At 36.2% G+C, this 17,377-nt stretch overlaps 1 protein-coding gene across 1 annotated transcript in view; it reads left to right on the top strand.

Annotated features, from left to right (window-relative positions):
• Positions 1-17,377, top strand: part of PREX2 (phosphatidylinositol-3,4,5-trisphosphate dependent Rac exchange factor 2) — a gene marked incomplete at both ends in the record, with an annotated part of 169,388 nt that overhangs the window by 87,975 nt on the left and 64,036 nt on the right. The window contains 7 exons of the mRNA XM_080610600.1: positions 1,209-1,294; positions 3,289-3,425; positions 6,531-6,648; positions 7,462-7,646; positions 9,074-9,235; positions 13,005-13,227; positions 13,870-14,077. Of these exons, the coding sequence (XP_080466726.1) occupies positions 1,209-1,294; positions 3,289-3,425; positions 6,531-6,648; positions 7,462-7,646; positions 9,074-9,235; positions 13,005-13,227; positions 13,870-14,077 (1,119 nt within the window). The remainder of the gene's footprint in view (positions 1-1,208; positions 1,295-3,288; positions 3,426-6,530; positions 6,649-7,461; positions 7,647-9,073; positions 9,236-13,004; positions 13,228-13,869; positions 14,078-17,377) is intronic.

A 17,377-nucleotide genomic window follows, 5' to 3' on the forward strand; every position in this document is an offset into this window, starting at 1 on the left:
TGTACAGATTGTATCCACCTTCATTAGTATATAATATATGCTACATGATTCTATACTTATGAAAATATTTCAGATGAAAATTCGTTAATCTCAAGAATATTCTAATTTTTTTTAAGCTTCATAGACTTTAGTGGGTTTTGGATCTCACCTGTGCTGACGATTGTCTCCAAATGCCAAGCATTATGTATACCAGAAAAAAAATGAAAGTACAAGAAATGATGCAATGATATCTGCAAATCAGGTTTATTAAAGTCCAAATGTATTTTAAATCACTTTTCATCATCAATTTGAATTGCAGTGGAAGATAGAGCTTGGGGCAGAGATCCTTGAAATAATAACAGAACTGGCTCTGGAAGTAAAGGCTGCAAAGCTAAATCAGTGGACTGTTATGCATGACCTGACTAGCTCTGATAAGGGGTAATGCAGCTGTGTTGCTTTTTCTGGAACCCGAGCTGATATCATGTGGATATGCTGGCTTACTTTGGGTGAGCTCAGGGCTTCATTTTAAGGAGTAGATGTGAATTTTGATTCTAAGAACTGTTTTTGTTGGTCATGTTTCAGTAGGTTTATTACTATTGCACTTCGGAGAGCAGGAGTGTAGTACAATGTGCTTATGAGTTACTAGGACAGTGGTAGGCGATTCTTGCTTGACAAACCTCAGATTTTACATAGCTGCCTGGAAAAATTGCACCAAATACTTTCCCAGTAAAACTCATCAAGTAGTCACTTTTAGATGTTAACAAATTGTGCTATAGATCTAGTCTTTGCAATCTTCTGCAGCTTATCTGACAAGGCCTTGCATGAACTGTGGTCCGCAGGCTTTGTCCTCTTGACTGAGAGACTCCCTGTCTTCCCAGGGCTTTCAGTGTTGCTGTGTTGTGGCAGTTTGCCCAAATCACATGCTTTGGTCATAATTGGCATATTGAATTTACCTGTGAAATAGTATTGCGTTCCTTTGATTGGTTTCAGTATCTCAGCTTGCTCTTATTTCTGATGTCAGTGGTGCGGAGCATCTGTAAGTGGATCCTGCTGAATCTGAAACTGTGAATTGAATGAATATGTCCTGCACTCTTGTAACCTGCTTATTGCTTTATATTGATATATTTACATATATCAATATATAATACATATATTTATACATCTACCTTTATATTAAATAACAAAATGTTACCTTTTCTACATTCCTTTTGAATCTTTGCTTGTATCAGGACAGTGAAGATTCCTGATTCTGCAGATGGACTTGGATTCCAAATCCGGGGCTTTGGTCCATCAGTTGTCCATGCTGTTGGGAGAGGTAAGAGCTGTCAACTGTGGTGGTAAATATGCATTTACTATCTAAATGTCATGGCTGAGATACATCAAAATTAGGTCCAGTGATTCAGCTTAGGTTTCTCCCCCAAAGTAACAAACAATATTAAATAAAACCAGGTAAGATTGTTTAGTGTTCTTATACTTTGTAAACTTTGGATAGATTTTCTGGCTTTTTATTTTCTTTATTAGGAACCACTCACTTCCTGAGCATTATATTTGTTAGGTGGCCATGTAGTCCTGCAGTGTTTTGAAAACGATTTACAGAAAATGCACTTCTCACAAGTCTTTTCAAGGGTGCTAGTGGCCTCGTCTGTCTTAGTAATTGCAGGTGTCTCCTGTAAATACTGTTTTGTTCATTTTGTGGTGTGATTGTCAAATGCTTGCCATCTCTAACTCAGTATGTTCTTGACCGCGACACTGGTGATGAAAGAAGGTGAAGCATTCTTTGTTGCTGTTTATGTTGTTAATGGTAGAGCCAACTAAAGTTATTTTCAGCTGTTGTGGGGCCGTCATGTACTTTTTTACCCCCTCCTCCCTTTACTATTGAGGAATTTTAAGTGAACTGATCTGCAGAGCAGCCAGATTTGAACAGAGCTTGATGACTTTTATTTTTCTTCCTAGGCTCTGGTGCCAGAAATTAGATTTTCAAGAGAAAGTCTAATAGACTACAGACTTTTGAGCTGATGTGATAATTATTTCTGCATCTGGATCTCAATTCAACTGCCTATCCTTATTCATTAAGCAAACACTTTATTCCAATTAGCCTCAACAGTATGTAAGCATGTGCATGAGTGGTTTACTACACCTGAAAGATTTTAAGCATATGCTTAAATACTTTGCTGAATTGGGATCCTGTTGTTCTTTTTTTTTTTTTTTAAAGATTTGTGTTGGGTTTTTTGAGAGATCTTTAAAAAGGCCTATTTAAATGTGTATTTTTAAATCTTTTTTGGCGGGGTGCATGTGTTGCAATAGCTGTTAGTGGTGTCACTTCCAAAACCTTTAGTATTAGATTTAAAATATAGCTGTTGTCTAACCTGATAGTAGCTAAAATCAGGGAAATCCAGGAATATTGTTTATTTCCTTGTCAGATACGTTCAGCTGACAGGTCATGATGAGCTTTTCTATTTGTCAGCCTTGAAAATTCAGTCTAGCCTTTTCTTTCATAGCAGCTAGCTTCTGTACCTCAGCTTTGTAGTCTCTAGGCAATAGATTTTGACTTCCCTGTCTCCTTTGTGCCAGTATCAAGAGAGACATAAGGAGGGAAATGTTCAGGTAGCCAGAACTAAGGTTATATGCAAGCAAGCTGTCTTTCAGGAGTGGGCTTGAGTCGTACTGAAAGACCTGGAGATAGCTGCTATTTTTGTAGTACCTATTCATTCATTGGGTGGAAGATATTTCCAAGGTGGTATATATTTTGCTGGGCAAAGAAAATGTTTTGTTCTCCCTCCCCTCCTACTTGATTGGAAATCAGTCAATCCTTGGAAACAACCTTGAATTTTGGTATTTTGCTTAATGTTTAACAAGAAAATCTAGTATGCTCTGATATTTATGAATTGTCAGAAAGCTTCTGTTTTGTATGTAGAATAGAGAAACTTGAAGTAGTCAACAAGCTCGTAAGCTTGGGCGCATTAAATAATTTAGAATAAAACTGGTCTAAGTTATAATTAGTAGGTTTCAAGCTAAGGCCTTTTATCCTTTTAAAATCCTTTAAGACAATTTTTCCACATTTTCATATTACTTATTATAATTTGATTTGTAAAACAGCATTTAGAAAATAGTTGGTCTCTTATGAAATCATCTGTTGAGGAACCCCATTTTCTTGGAGTCCAGCTGACTGCAGAAGCACTCTGTGGTCAGAGGAAGTATGTAATAATTGGTGAGGGCAGATTCTGATTAAAAAAGAGGCTTTTGGACTGTAAGCTTTAAAGGATATGTTTATGAAATTAAGTCTTACTTATGTGGGTTTATTTTGAATAGGAACGGTAGCAGCTGCAGCAGGTCTCCACCCTGGCCAGTGCATAATCAAAGTGAATGGGATTAATGTCAGCAAAGAGACTCATGCAAGTGTTATTGCTCATGTCACAGCATGCAGGAAGTACAGGCGGCCAATGCAGGTATGTCTCATTTAGCACCCTTGCAGACTTTCTTCTAAGACTTTTCTTTTTTGGTCAAACAGTGTGGTGTGTATTTCTATTGACACATCTGTTGTGTTTGAGTGGGATGAGGAGAAAGGATGGGTGAAAACTGAAAGGAAGCCAGTTGAATTATAAAAGCTTCAGATTGCCTATATTGCTGATGATCAAGGTCTATTTAATTTTTGAATCAAAATAAATCTTAAGTTGATAGCTAATTTTTTTTTAATTTGGTATTTTTAAAGGATTATTTCAAGTGTTTCTGCATTTCTGTGTAGAAAGCATTAGGAGGTATATTGTCATCATAATGGAGAGGGATTTAAGCTTGCTGTATGCTCAGCAATGGGAGAATTCAGTGCAAAAAAATGGATCTTCTTCCAGAATTTTGTAACACTTCAGCACAGAGAGAAGAGAGTGCACATGTTAGATCTATAAAAGTCTTTGTGTTCTGACTGCATTCCAGTATTGGGAATAAACATACATTCAAGGACTCAAAATTCCCCTTTTTTTAATATAAGCATGCAATCTTTGTTATCTTTTTCGTGTAGGTTTCAGAGAAAATCTTAGCCTTCCAAGACACAAATTTAAGGAACAAAGGCAAAACCAGCTGGATTCTATAATGCAGTTTTTCCAAGTCCTTGCAAATTTTTCATGAACTGTGAACCTGTATCATTAATTAACTTCCCAAACTCTTCCAGCACATGTTAATTGAGAAGAAAAATCCAATTAAAATAAAGAGTGAAATCCTTCTCCCACACCTACTGCATAGATATGAGATAAGAATTATAAATTAGAATTAGAACTGTGTCCTGCAAATTACAGTCTCTATGAAAATGGTTGTCAGATGTTTGTGTTTAAACTGTTAATGCAGTATTGAAGTCGTTACATAGCATATCAAGATCAAGCTCACCTGTCTTTTAAAAGAAGATGCTCCCTAGTAAAGAGATGGTGCTCTGTTCGCTAGTAACAAAACTGGCTAGAATAAAAGATAAGTTATTTATAGCAGGTGTATTCGCTCTGTGTGTAACTGTAGAATTCCTGTGGAGGTTAGTGACATTCAGAGGGGATTGATTAATGTTGGCTGACACACGAATGCCTTGACATGCGAAATTACTCTGTTTTTTTAATCCTCTTGTGTAATATGTTGGTGTATGTAACTGTTTTTCCTATATGTATTATTTATTTCAATCTTAAAATGTAGCTGATCATAGTGCAGCAAATCACAAATAACTAAAATCCCCAGACTGATCAGAAAAGCTTCATTTAGGATGTAGTGCTATTAAATGCTATGAGAGAACTGTCTAGACTGAAACAAAAGGCAGTATTCCCACTAGTGTCAAGATAGCTAAAATTTAATTTCCTATTCAGAAATTTTGGGGTTTAATTATTTGGACCATGACTATGGATTTTTCCTATTTTGTAAGTACAATGCATTATCCTATAATTTAATTAATTCAAATATTGCAGTCTTTCCTGTGGTTGACAGTTGCATAATTGAAAGGGGATCTCTTTCTCTTTCGTGTATATTCCACTTCTTGGGGTGAGGAGTCTTCCTGCTTGCCTTGATAGTGAAGTTTCATTTCAGATTCTTGCATTGTGAATAACTGTGTAACACTGCTCCAAATCATACTGCATTATATCTTGTATTAACTTTTGAAAGAGGGACCTCCAGTTTAAGTAGTTGGTCCTTCCATAAGCCGTACTAAGTTCAAATAATGAAGGAACCCTTTGGCATAATGCAAATCTTCTATTAGAGGTTGGCATGACAATCTTAATGCTGCCAAACAAACCTGTAAGAGTCCATAAATAAGCAGTAAGTTTTCAGGTGTACCTGCAAAGAAGCCTGGGTTTCAGAAGTGTTTCTGTCAATCAGCTGATGCATAGGTGTCTTCCAACAATCAACAGAGAGCTCTTAAAGTTAAGCTTCCTTACTAAAATGTTTCAGTGCCATTGAGTCAAAAGTAAGGCATGGATGAATTTAGGAAACCTAGAGAGAAATAGTACCTTAATCATACGAAAATATAGTTATCTATTTAATGGGATGAAGATAGCAGCTGCATAATGCATGTTAGCAAAGCATAATTGGAAATTGTGTGAAAATTGTAACATTCAGCTTAAAATGTTGCTGTCCTTGCTTGACTTTGAATTCTTCTACAAACTTCAAGGTCTATGAATTCAGATTAGTCATAATCGTGTCATTTATTCTGCTGTAGCTGTTGTAGAGGGAGTGATTAGATGACTGTCAATCTTCTTTTGAAGTATAAGTGGAAGAGTAGTCTGGAGATGCCATATTTGATAGGCCCTTCTGCAAGGATGTGACTTCTGGCATGTGGCTGAGTAAGTGAAAGGGGGAGAGCAAGGTACAAGTTGTGTACATGGCTTCTTCATAGGTTGTATGACAAAGCCACCATTCATGTGCTCACATGTCACTCAGTCACATTGGATTCTGGACTTTTTGGGTGATTCTGTTTTTGTTTTGGCAGCTTTGCTGATCTGGGGGAAAAAATAAAGAACATCCACTAAGATAACTGTACTAAAGTCAAATACAAGTAACTGTACAAAAGGCAAATACAAGTAATGGAAGCTCTAGTGTCTTTTCTTCTTGCCAGTGGCATATGGGTGATAGATTAACTGGACAATCTGTATCTTTGGTATTCAGTAATATTTGCCAGCAGATTTGTGGCTGCACAGCAGATTTAGCAAGGCAAAAATAATTTGACTTAATTTTTTCGTGATTTCTTGTCTCAAATATATTTCAGTCTGTAGTTTGTATTTGAAATGGCTTAAATTATTTTTGTCAGAGACATGAAACTGATGGATGTCATGCTGTCACAGATTTCATACTGTCTCATGACAGTATACTCTGAAATAAAAAGTTGACAAAATGCTTCAGATGGTTTTAGGTAATGCCAAAATTCTTACAGAATTTTCACAATATTATTTTTAACTTGGAGCTCGGAAAGCAATAAGGCTGATAATCATCAGGGAATTAATGCAAATATTTCATGTTGGAGAGCAGTGAAATAAGTTGCTATCAATTGCACTTGCAAAGCTTTTCCTATCTGTCTATTTTTGTTGTTTTTTTAGCAAGATTCTATACAGTGGGTTTACAACAGCATTGAAAGTGCACAGGAGGATCTTCAGAAAACAAACAGTAAGCCCTCTGGAGATGATGGAGGAGATGCCTTTGACTGCAAAGTGGAAGGTATGTGATTCTTACTTTGTTTTTTTGTTGTTGCTCAGAATGCTGGTGTAGTAACAGGAAAAATATAGGTGGCTTTGTTTTCAGAGAGGAAATTGCAAGCAGACCATATAATGAGTTATATATAAGGATTTGTTTTATAAGATGTGAATTCAGCATGCTGTTACTTGAAAATTATTTTATTTACTGTTTCAAGAAAAAGTTTCTGTGAACACTTTAGGGAAAGTATGTTCAATTTTCATTCATAGGATACATAATCTAGTAATTACCTGATTTACTTTTGCCACTGGTAGTAATTTAAGGCTAAATTAGATGCATTAGTCACTACTGCATGAGAAATAACGAATCAGCTATCCTTCAGATTATTTTCAGGCAGTTAACATTTAGATAAAGCTGTATTCATATGCATCATGGTAATTAAAGATGCAGTTAACATGAATTGTATTTATGTTCTCCATGTAAATGTGGTTATTGTGGTTTCATTTCTGAATGCTGACACTTTTCGTGGTCATTTTCTCTTAGGTTATTTAGAAGTTCTCAGTTTTCACCTCTTTTTTTGGTTGCTTTTGTATGTCTCTGATTATATGAAAGTGAATTAGTCACCTTCAATAGCTGTTTGTAGAGAGAGACTACTATGACTTGTCTGTTCATGCCTCTTAAGCGATCTAGTATTTTAGCATCCTGGTGTTCTGATTCTAAGTCATTCAGCTGGTAGCTGAGCTTTTTGATGAACATCTTTAAATAGGCCTACATCCGTTTTAGTTTGTTTAGTGGCCAGCCCTCCTAAACTGATTTGTATAATTTCCTTTATTCTAGAGGTAATTGACAAATTTAACACTATGGCAATAATTGATGGGAAGAAAGATCATGTGAGTCTGACTGTTGACAATGTCCATCTGGAGTATGGAGTGGTTTATGAGTATGACAGCACAGCTGGAATAAAGTGCCATGTGTTAGAAAAAATGATTGAACCAAAGGGATTTTTCAGCTTGACTGCAAAGGTATGAAGCTCTTTTTTTTGTGTGTTAATTCTTATGATGAACTTACATAGAATTGCGTGTGCAACTTTTAAAATGTCTTTCAGTAAAAGGAGTAGCACAAGATCAATATTTTCTGTCTCTGAAAGTAAAATAAAGTTGTGTGTATATAGGTGCACACATTGGCAAAATCAAGGAGGAAGAAAAAGAACAAGTGCAACTTTTGAGTTTACTCTGGAATTTTTATTTTGTGAATATTTCCAGATGGTAAAGTCTGTGATTGCTATGAACAGGATGTGATTTTTTTTTTTTTTATATGTATCTGGTACTGTCTGCATCAGATTGACAAATAATGTAGTAATACAGCTCTTTTAATAAGTTTTTGTTTATCTTTTCACACATGTATGCAAGCTAACAAAGATTGCTTAATAGAGGTACTGAAGCCCAAGTTTTGGGGAGTGTATTAATATCTGCCTATTTCTTTTTCTGTTGATCTTTCCACCAAAAGTGTAAACTGAAGTACTGATCTTTTACTGAAATAACTGAGGCATGGGCATGTGTTTCTTTTTCCCAGCTTCACTTTGGAGCAAGTCGGGTTGACAGACAGGGAGTAACTTCTTGCAGCAACATTGTGAGATTTGCTAGAGCTGGTCTAATCAATGCTTTAGGTCATTGTTTATTTAGGTGCCTTTATCTGTATTTTGGGTGCCATAGTTAGAAATCTATTTTGGGTGTGTTTTTCAAACATGCCTTCAGAGGTGGCCCCAACCAGCAGTAGGCATCTCCCAAGTTCCATGACACAGTGAATTTCAATGCCTGAAATTGTAAAAAAAAAAAAAAAAAAAAAAATTGCTGTATAATACCCTTATATATCTTCAACAAGCCTTTTTTATTCTCTGTTTTCTATCACCATCATTTGCTGGTGCTATTTCCATCATTGCAGAACTTCAGTCTTTGCTGGGCAGTATAGCTTATACTATTCCCTGTTAGCTGTTTATATATGTAGAGTATACAGTGGATAGCGCACAGTTTTCTTGTATCCTTTTTAAAATGTGTCAACATTACTTATACTCCCAGACTAGATTTTTGCTACAAGACTTGAACTAATTCATCAGCTTTGTGTAATGTGCACTGTTCAAGTAAATACAACAGATAATGTATTTCAGAGGAGCCGTAGTGGTTACATTAGTGGGAAATAAGTAGTTATCAGACAATGTCATGAGAAGCAAAATAAAAAAGTACTTATTATGGGTATAACTTATGCAGGGGATAGATTTCAAGAAACCTCTTTGCTTTCAAAGTTTTATAAATTGTTGTTATACAGCATTGCCTGTAATGTTAAAAGGCAACTGATACCAGGCTTTTTATCTTTAATTATAAGGGATGATAAGTAAAGGGGTATCTTAGTCATCTTAATTCATAACATACTGCTCTTGTTTTTGTTACTTTAGATTCTTGAAGCACTGGCAAAAAGCGATGAACATTTTGTGCAGAATTGTAACAGCCTCAATTCTTTAAATGAAGTGATCCCCACCGAGCTTCAAAGTAAATTCAGCGTCATTTGCAGTGAGAAAATTGAGCATATCTACCGAAGAATCTCTAGTTATAAAAAGGTATGTCCTAAGCTTGGAGATACTTATCTTTTAAGGGAAAACCAGGAGAATGTGGTACATTTTGAATAACTCTTCAAAATCTCTATTGCAATGGTGAAAATATGGCTGAAAGTTTAGCTAATTTGAGGCATGAATGCCTAAACTGAATAACTGCATAAATTATTTTCAAACCATGTTCTTTATTATCCCTTTTTTCAGACACTGGATAGATCATATCCTTTCTTGTTTGCTGTGTTCAGTTGTAGATACAATCAAGTGTGTATTTCCCACAAAAGGGCTTGCATTCTTGTAAATGCCTTAAACCAATACTCCAGTGAATTTACAGATGTTAACCAAAAATAAAGCAATAAGAGCAGAATTGTTTTTTTCCTTCTAATGTTTTTTAATTTTAAATACTAAATCATTACCCTTTTATTCATCTTTTATGCCCTTCAAATTGCTATAACTTTTTCTAGCATGACTGCTAATAGATCTATAAACTGTTAGATTAATTTGGCTTAATAAAACATAAGAACAAGGAAAAAAGAAGGTCCTGACTTTCACTTGAGATCTAAATTAATGAGATGTGAATGCATAAATGACCTGGACTATGACCTTTGGGTGCTGTCAATGTTTAGCTAATCAGGGCATAAATTAATTAACCATTTGTGAATATATTAATGCAAACTTATTTTCTCATCCTGGTTTCTGGTGCCTCTCCCATACAACTTAATTGTTGGGAGTTTGGAACTAGTTTGAAGTAGACATAAGATGTTTACATAGATGTGGCTCTGCCCTGTCTTACTGAGTTGTGACATTTACAGACTGGTCTGTTCTGACTTAATATGCAAAAAACTGAAAAGAAAAGAAAAAGAAAAGAAAAAAGAGGTTCACTGTAGAAGCCTTACACAATTCAAAAAGCTGCATGGAAAAGAACAGATAATGTTTGTTGTTTTTCAAATGAAGAGGAGAGAAGACTGTATGGAAAACCTGTAGCTTCAGTAGGATGAAGGCCAAAAAGCAGCTTTCTAAAAACTCTTCAGGGTGGTCCCTGACAAGAAATGAAATAAACTGAGAAGCTGAGTCACAGAAGGAAACATCGAAAGGCTTCTGATACTGCATTACCAAATATCCAGTCTCTCCATTTGCCTGAATTATAAACCTCTGTGTTTTCAAATTGATTAAAAATAGCTTAAAAAAACCCCCACAAAACAAATTCAATGCTTTGAACACTAATGATATTGTATATAGAGTTTGAGTAATGTGTAGGTGGTTTACGCCTTTCTTGTAGCCAAAAAACTTAAGCATGATCTACAGCCTCCTTACAGGAGGCCAAGACAATAAATGAAATTGCATTGTGTTATGCTGGGTATAACACAAACAGCCTCAGGGAAGTTTTCATAGTACTTATACTGTCTAGAAGCAGATATTACTGATAAAAACTGCACTTCCAAGCTCATCTGCTAAAAAATCAGTAATTTCAGTTATAGCTTTTAATGACAATTAGTAACGCAGTAAATTTCAGGGATAGATGTGTCATTTTCTTGGCAAGGTAAAGGTAACCATAGTTACAGGAGACTTTTGGAGTGCCTGAGCCCAGCTTGGCTCCTGGTTTCACTGTGGAAGTTTGAGTTCTATAATTAGAAACCCTGTAGATTTCTGCAGTTCCTACTATTATTATTATCAGAACATTTTGCTCATAATAGATGCTGAGTCCAGTGCCATGAGTCCCAGATGTTTCTCAACACATATATGAAAAGAATTTTGGGCCTGACTTATGACCTGATTAAATCATAGCCAGGCGTTTGGTCTCTCTGGAGCAGGATGTGTGGGAGATTGAGATGTGAAATATGTACTGCTTGCAGGAACATTTGCATCGTTGAATGTCCTTAGTGCCCTTCTTAACTATTTGTACATTCTTTACCCTTCGAACAATTCCATAATTGGATTTCTTGTAACCTTCCAGATCTTGTACTGATATAGAGATTTAAATATAACTAATCAGTCAAATGTTCATCCAGTTGAAGTAATACGACACCAAAATAAAGAGAAATTTAAATCCCAGCACAAAAACCTGTTATTATTCAAAAGGGACATACCTTAATTCAACTGAAGTGTTAGTCAAAACATGACTGATTCAATTTGTACTGACATTTATTAGGGAAGGAACTTTGCAAGTTAACTTTGAAAATACTCTTATGCATGAGCTATGCGACGTAGCTGATGTAGGTCTGTGCAATATTTTGACTGTAGAGATACCGTGATTAAAATATCAGGGACTTGGAAGTGATTACGTCTTTTCCAGAAAAAAAATCTTCCCTAACAACAAACTGCACTGGAAAGGACATGTTTTGACAGAAATCCTACTTGTGACCGACAAGTCTCTTTTCAAATGAGAGAGCTTTATCTCATGACTTTTATGATTCTGAAGTAGGTCTATTTTCTGAGTGTCCGAATTTAGTGCAGTTCAGTCTCAGCCATTTTAGGTCAAAATGTCATCTTAAAAACAAATAACTAAGCCTGTTTAAGAGTGTGCACAGATTTCAGGTGTTACAGTAAAGGAGGTATGGCTAAGCACTACATTAGAATTGGACCACAGAATGGGGGACTGAGAAGAACTGTTCATCATTACTGAGCTGACATATAGGGAAGAGAAGAGTTGATGGACTAGAGAAGTCTGAAAATATGGTGTTTGCATTTTTTTATGCTCTAGTGTTTATCAGCTTCACAGATTTACTCAAAATCACAGAGTGGTTGAGGTTAGAAATGACCCTGCTTAAGCAAGGCCATCTAGAGATGGTTACCCAGGACAATGTCCAGACACTTTGTGAGCATCTGCAAGGAGGGAGATCCAGCAATCTCTCTGGGCAGATTGTGCAAGTGCTTAGTTAACTCCCATAGTGAAAAAATGTTTCCTGATGTTCAGAGTTAACATCCCATGTTTCAGTTTGTGGCCACCACCTCCTGGTACTGGGCGTCACTGAAAAGAGCCTCGTTCTGTCCTCTGTGCACCCTCATGTCAGAATACATTGATGAGATCCCCCTGAGCCTTCACTTCTCCAGGCTGAAGAGTCCCAGCTCTCTCAGCCTTTCCTCATAGGAGAGATGCTCAATCCTTTCATCATCTTAGTGGCTCTTACCTGGACTATCACCAATATGTCCATGTCTGTCTATTTCTGGGGAGCTCAGAAATGGACACAGCACTCCAGGTGTGGCCTCACTAGTGCTGAGTGGAGGGGCACCTCCCTTAACCTGTGGGCAATGCCTTTCCTAATGCAAGCCAAGAAACCATTAGGGAGGACTTCATCCTGTCTGAATATGAAATTCATAATTCATTGCTTCCAATGCTGTCTTTATTTGCTTCAGGCAAAAAATTCAGAAATTTTTGCAAGACACTGACTTAAAATCACTTATGTCAGCAGGTCTTTATAAATGGCATGTGTAGTACAGCAGTGGATCATAGAGCATTGTAAACTTTCTCCCCAGGAAGATACTTAATATTTTATTATGTTGCAAGGAAAATAAATTTTATCTCCTTGTTACAAGGCTATTTACATTTGTAAATATAATTTATTTCAAAAAACAACCCCTCAAAAATATAAAATGAGAAATACTTTTTTCTTTCCCTTGTAGAGAAAGATGGAAATCATGAAATCAAGGCATCTGAAACCAAGAATGCCTGAAGTATTTTGAACTTTTTGGTTTTTAGTCAGGTACAAAGGTTTTGTCAGCCAAATGCTGAAACTTCAAAAGTTGTTAATAAAAATTCTGCTTTCTTTTTAATTTCTAGTTTTCAAGAGTATTAAAAAACAGAGCTTGGCCTACCTTCAAACAAGCTAAGTCAAAGATTTCACCACTTCACAGCAGTGATTTCTGTCCTACCAATTGCCATATCAATGTGATGGAAGTGTCTTACCCTAAAACCTCCACTTCCCTTGGTAGTGCCTTTGGTGTACAGTTAGACAGCAGAAAACATTCTTCCCATGAAAAGGAGAATAAAAACACTGATCAAGGTAAGTCAGTTGACCTTGAAAGAGCTACTGCTTAGAGTGCTTCTGATATAGAGTCCTAAAAGGTAACTGGTTTAGGTTTATATCCCAAATACTAGAATTAAGGACAAGCCTTTATGAAATCTCCCTATTTTCAATATTTAGGGTTATTTTCATAGAATCATAGAATCACCTAGATTGTAAAAGACCTTTAAGATAATCAGTTCCAACCTGTACCTCAGGACTGCCAAGACCACTGCTAAGCCGTGTCACTAAGGGGCTCATCTACATGGTATTTGAACACTTCCAGGGATGGTGATTCCACCACTTCCCTGGGCAGACCGTTCCAATACCTGGTCACCCTCTCTGTGAAGAAATTTTTCCTAATATCCAATCTAAACCCCTCCTGGCAACTTTAGGCCGTTACGTCTTGTCCTACCCCTTGTTACTCGGGAGAAGCATTTTAAAGCATAATAAAGGCTAGTCATAATTTTACAATAACTTTTTCCTTAAATAGCTGACTTTGATATGCAAAATAAAATGCAAAATTAAATAATTACATGAAGTTTTAAGCAGGAAAATGTTTCAATGTCAGTTAGATATTCTACTGACTTCAAAATGTGTGTTGAAAAAAAAGATAATGATGTACCTTTGGACTTTTCCCAGGTAAACTGAATCCCATGATTTATGTCCAACATACCATTACTACTATGGCTGCCCCTTCAGGACAGTCTCTTGGCCAGCAAGAGGGCCACGGTCTAAGGTACCTCTTAAAGGAAGAAGATCTAGAAACACAAGATGTCTATCAAAAATTGCTGTTCAAATTACAAGCTGCACTGAAAGAGGTGGAAACATGTGTCTGTCAAATAGATGAGTAAGTAAATGTTACCATCTGAGCTTGCCTTTAATTTTCCTGTTGAAGACACCAAGAAACCTGGGTATCCTTTTTGTGTAGTGTAGGATCAATGTTGGATCAATAGATAGAATTGAAACAAGGCAAAGAATTCAAGTGTGGGTAATATCCTATTTTTGTTTTTCTTGGTGTCCCTGATTTTTTTCCCACTGTAGTTTGTAGCTTTTCTCTAGAATGTAGGAATGATAATTATTTTGAGGTGAGAGGAATATGAGGACCCTGTAATCTAAAATTTCACTAGGAATGGTAACGAAGGGCAGAGGTATAAAAGTAGGTTTTAGTAAATTCTTTGGCTGTTGCTGAATAGTCCTAAATATGAATTTGTAGGTATAGCATTTTTCACCTACAGGAAGATTATTAATTTGTTGGACATTTTTCAAAACTAAATTGGCCTTGATGAAGAAGTGTGGGTTTAGAGAGAGCCGTTGTTGAGTGATTAGGACACTTGACTTGAATGTGAGAGACCCAGAGTCTCATCACAGTTTGTCCTAATTCAGTACAAGGATTTAAAATTTGCTTTTGCATTTGTGTGATAAGTGGGTTGCGTGCTAGGCTATTTTCTGTCTGGGAATGATGGATGAAGAAGGATGAAGAAGGACAATGGGTCTTTCATTTTTCAGAGATCCCATATGTAATATAAGTATCAGAAATTACTCCTTTTGAAAATATGAATAATACCTTTTTTGAGTTTAAAAGCAAATCTTTCATTATCCTCAGCTTGGAAAAGTGGTTTATTATTGCTTCTCCTGTTACTTTGAAGACCATACAATGATTTATCCTTTCACAGTTACTTCAGAGTGGGAAATTTTTTGTACTGTTCTAACAGTAACGTAATGTAATAGTTACATAGTAATAAGTGATTGTAATGTATTACATAGTGCAATAAAATAAGAGTGGCCTAAAAATTTTAAAGAAAGCATTGTTTTCTGTGCCTTTACGTAATTCTGCTTATTACCAGGCTGAAGATAATACTGGTTAATTAGTTATTAAATTGAAGATAATTTCAGTGCTTGAGTGCACTTAAAAATGACTGTAAAGCCTGTGTTGCCACTCTTCCTCAAGGAAGTCAGAAAATTATATATGGAAGTTCAGTGAATATTTCAGGAAGCTCCAGTTACCAGTCTACTACGCCTTTCCTTTTCACTCCCTTGAGCTCATGATGCAAAAGCAGAGCCTTTCATACGCATGTATATATAAATACACACACACATATATATTGTGTGTACAGCTATACATATATTGATATATTAATTTGGAGAGTCACGCAGTTATGACACTAAACACAACGGTTCACTTTTTTATTTCATAATTTTCCTGTACACTGACCTGCTAGTAGATCTTTTATAAGGTGCATAGTTTTATTTAGGAAATTTTACCTTTTGCTATTTGTAAGACTGACACTTTTCATGCTTTATTCCTCATGGGCTTTGAGTGGACTGCCAGTGTGTAATTACTGTGGAGGAAAGTGGTTCTATACAGGAAGCAGGGTAGCAAAGGGACCTACTTGAAAGTGCGGAAGAGGCGTGAGCAGTTCAGCAGTACATGGTGTATTGTATTAGAACATAGTTACAGCTGCTAATTAACTCCTGAGAGAAAAGTTAGGACTACTAGGAAACAAAAGATAGAGTAATAAAATAGAATAATCAAACAGCTGTGCCATAATTAGAAATATTCATATTTCAGCAGTTAGGAGGAAATGTTAGAACAGACTGATGCTTAAACTTTGTAAAGACTGTAGAACTTCTGTTTTCTATTATGACATAGCAACAATAAAGTAGATGTCTTTATGTACTGAATTTCTTATTATTATAAGCAATCTTTTTTATAATTTTCTGAGTACAGAAAATATGAACATGATATCACAATTCTAAATGTATATGATATTGAGTGACAGAAAAATTGGGCTACTAGATGACTCTTTGGTACCCTCTATAACAGTATTGTTGAAAAAATTGTTGCATTTTCATGTTACTAGATGTCTTTATGTTGTGTTGAGGTCAGCAAAGGTCTTTCTCTCAATTCCCAAAATCTTGGGGCCGTGTAATCTTCCCAATGTCTCTGATCTGTTGAATGAATCAAAGTGAACTGAAAAACAAGAGTTTCACCTGAAGAGCAGGTCTGTGAGAGTTTGTGGATTATGGGAAGGAAAAAATGTTGTGTGCTCCTGTCATTACCTTCATAATAACTTTCGTCACGGTTCATTGATAAGATTGGGTTGCATAGGAAATACAGAAATAAGATGGAAAGAGAGAGACGCACACACACAAGAAAAGACATATATACCCTTTCCACAGCCTCTCAAAGTTCCACTGAGTCCTCATTCAAATACTTTAATAGTATGCCAGTACTTCTTTAGTACCATTGCTGAATACACACCATTGATGCTAGGTGTGTTGCAGAGAAAGCAGTCTTTCCTCAAGTTGTTTTCTATATGGTGATTCTGCTGTGTTCCTGGTTCACGTGCACTCAGTGTGCTCCCAGGATCCCACCTGTTTGTTTTTGTGGGTTTTTTTTTTATCTTTTTGAAGCGTGTCTGTTGGTGGTATACAAGAGGCTTGAACATTTTCTGAGCCTTCATGGAGTGAGGAAAAGGCAAAGCAGCTCACAAGTTGTGTAGGTTTTCTGTTGCTGCCTCTGGGTCTCATTTTTTAATGCTTTGACTGACCACAGCAGGTTTTGTTTGTTTCTGACATACTTTTAAGATTGTGTTGATTTGGGTTGGATATAGGATTAATTCCACATGTGAGGTTTTTTTTGGTCAAGAGTTAAATTTCTCTGTTTAAGGGAAATTTTCTTCATAGTTACAGAGCTACTTTCTAGCTGTTAGTTGCTCTTCATTCACGTATTTCTCCTATGAGAGATAGATATCTAAGATAATTCTGCTAAGGGTAGATCCATCTTCAAAGAAAATACTATGTGCATGTGCTGTGTTCAGGAAGAAAAAAAACAACCACTTAAAAAAAAAAAAAGTCTATTTAAGCATGATCACTGAGGGATATTTTTGCATCCAGCTTTGGATTTGTGTGTTTTAGACCCTGCATTGGGTTTTTAGAGCATTTCAGTGGCCTCAGGAGCTACCAGCTCCAGAACTTTGTTATCCAGAGTTCCAGCTTTCGTTCATGGTAGTTCACCAAAAATATTTTCCTTAGAAAAAGAGCCTGCCTGCTGAGAAAATGTGAAAAGCTCCCTTAGGAAAAGCTCCAGCTACCTTAATCAGTCTTTTACTGAGATCTTGGCAGCAGTGACTAAACAGTCACATAA

The sequence above is a fragment of the Psittacula echo genome (genome assembly GCF_963264785.1).
Source record: "Psittacula echo genome assembly, chromosome: 2".
Classification (NCBI taxonomy): Eukaryota; Metazoa; Chordata; class Aves; order Psittaciformes; family Psittacidae; genus Psittacula; species Psittacula echo.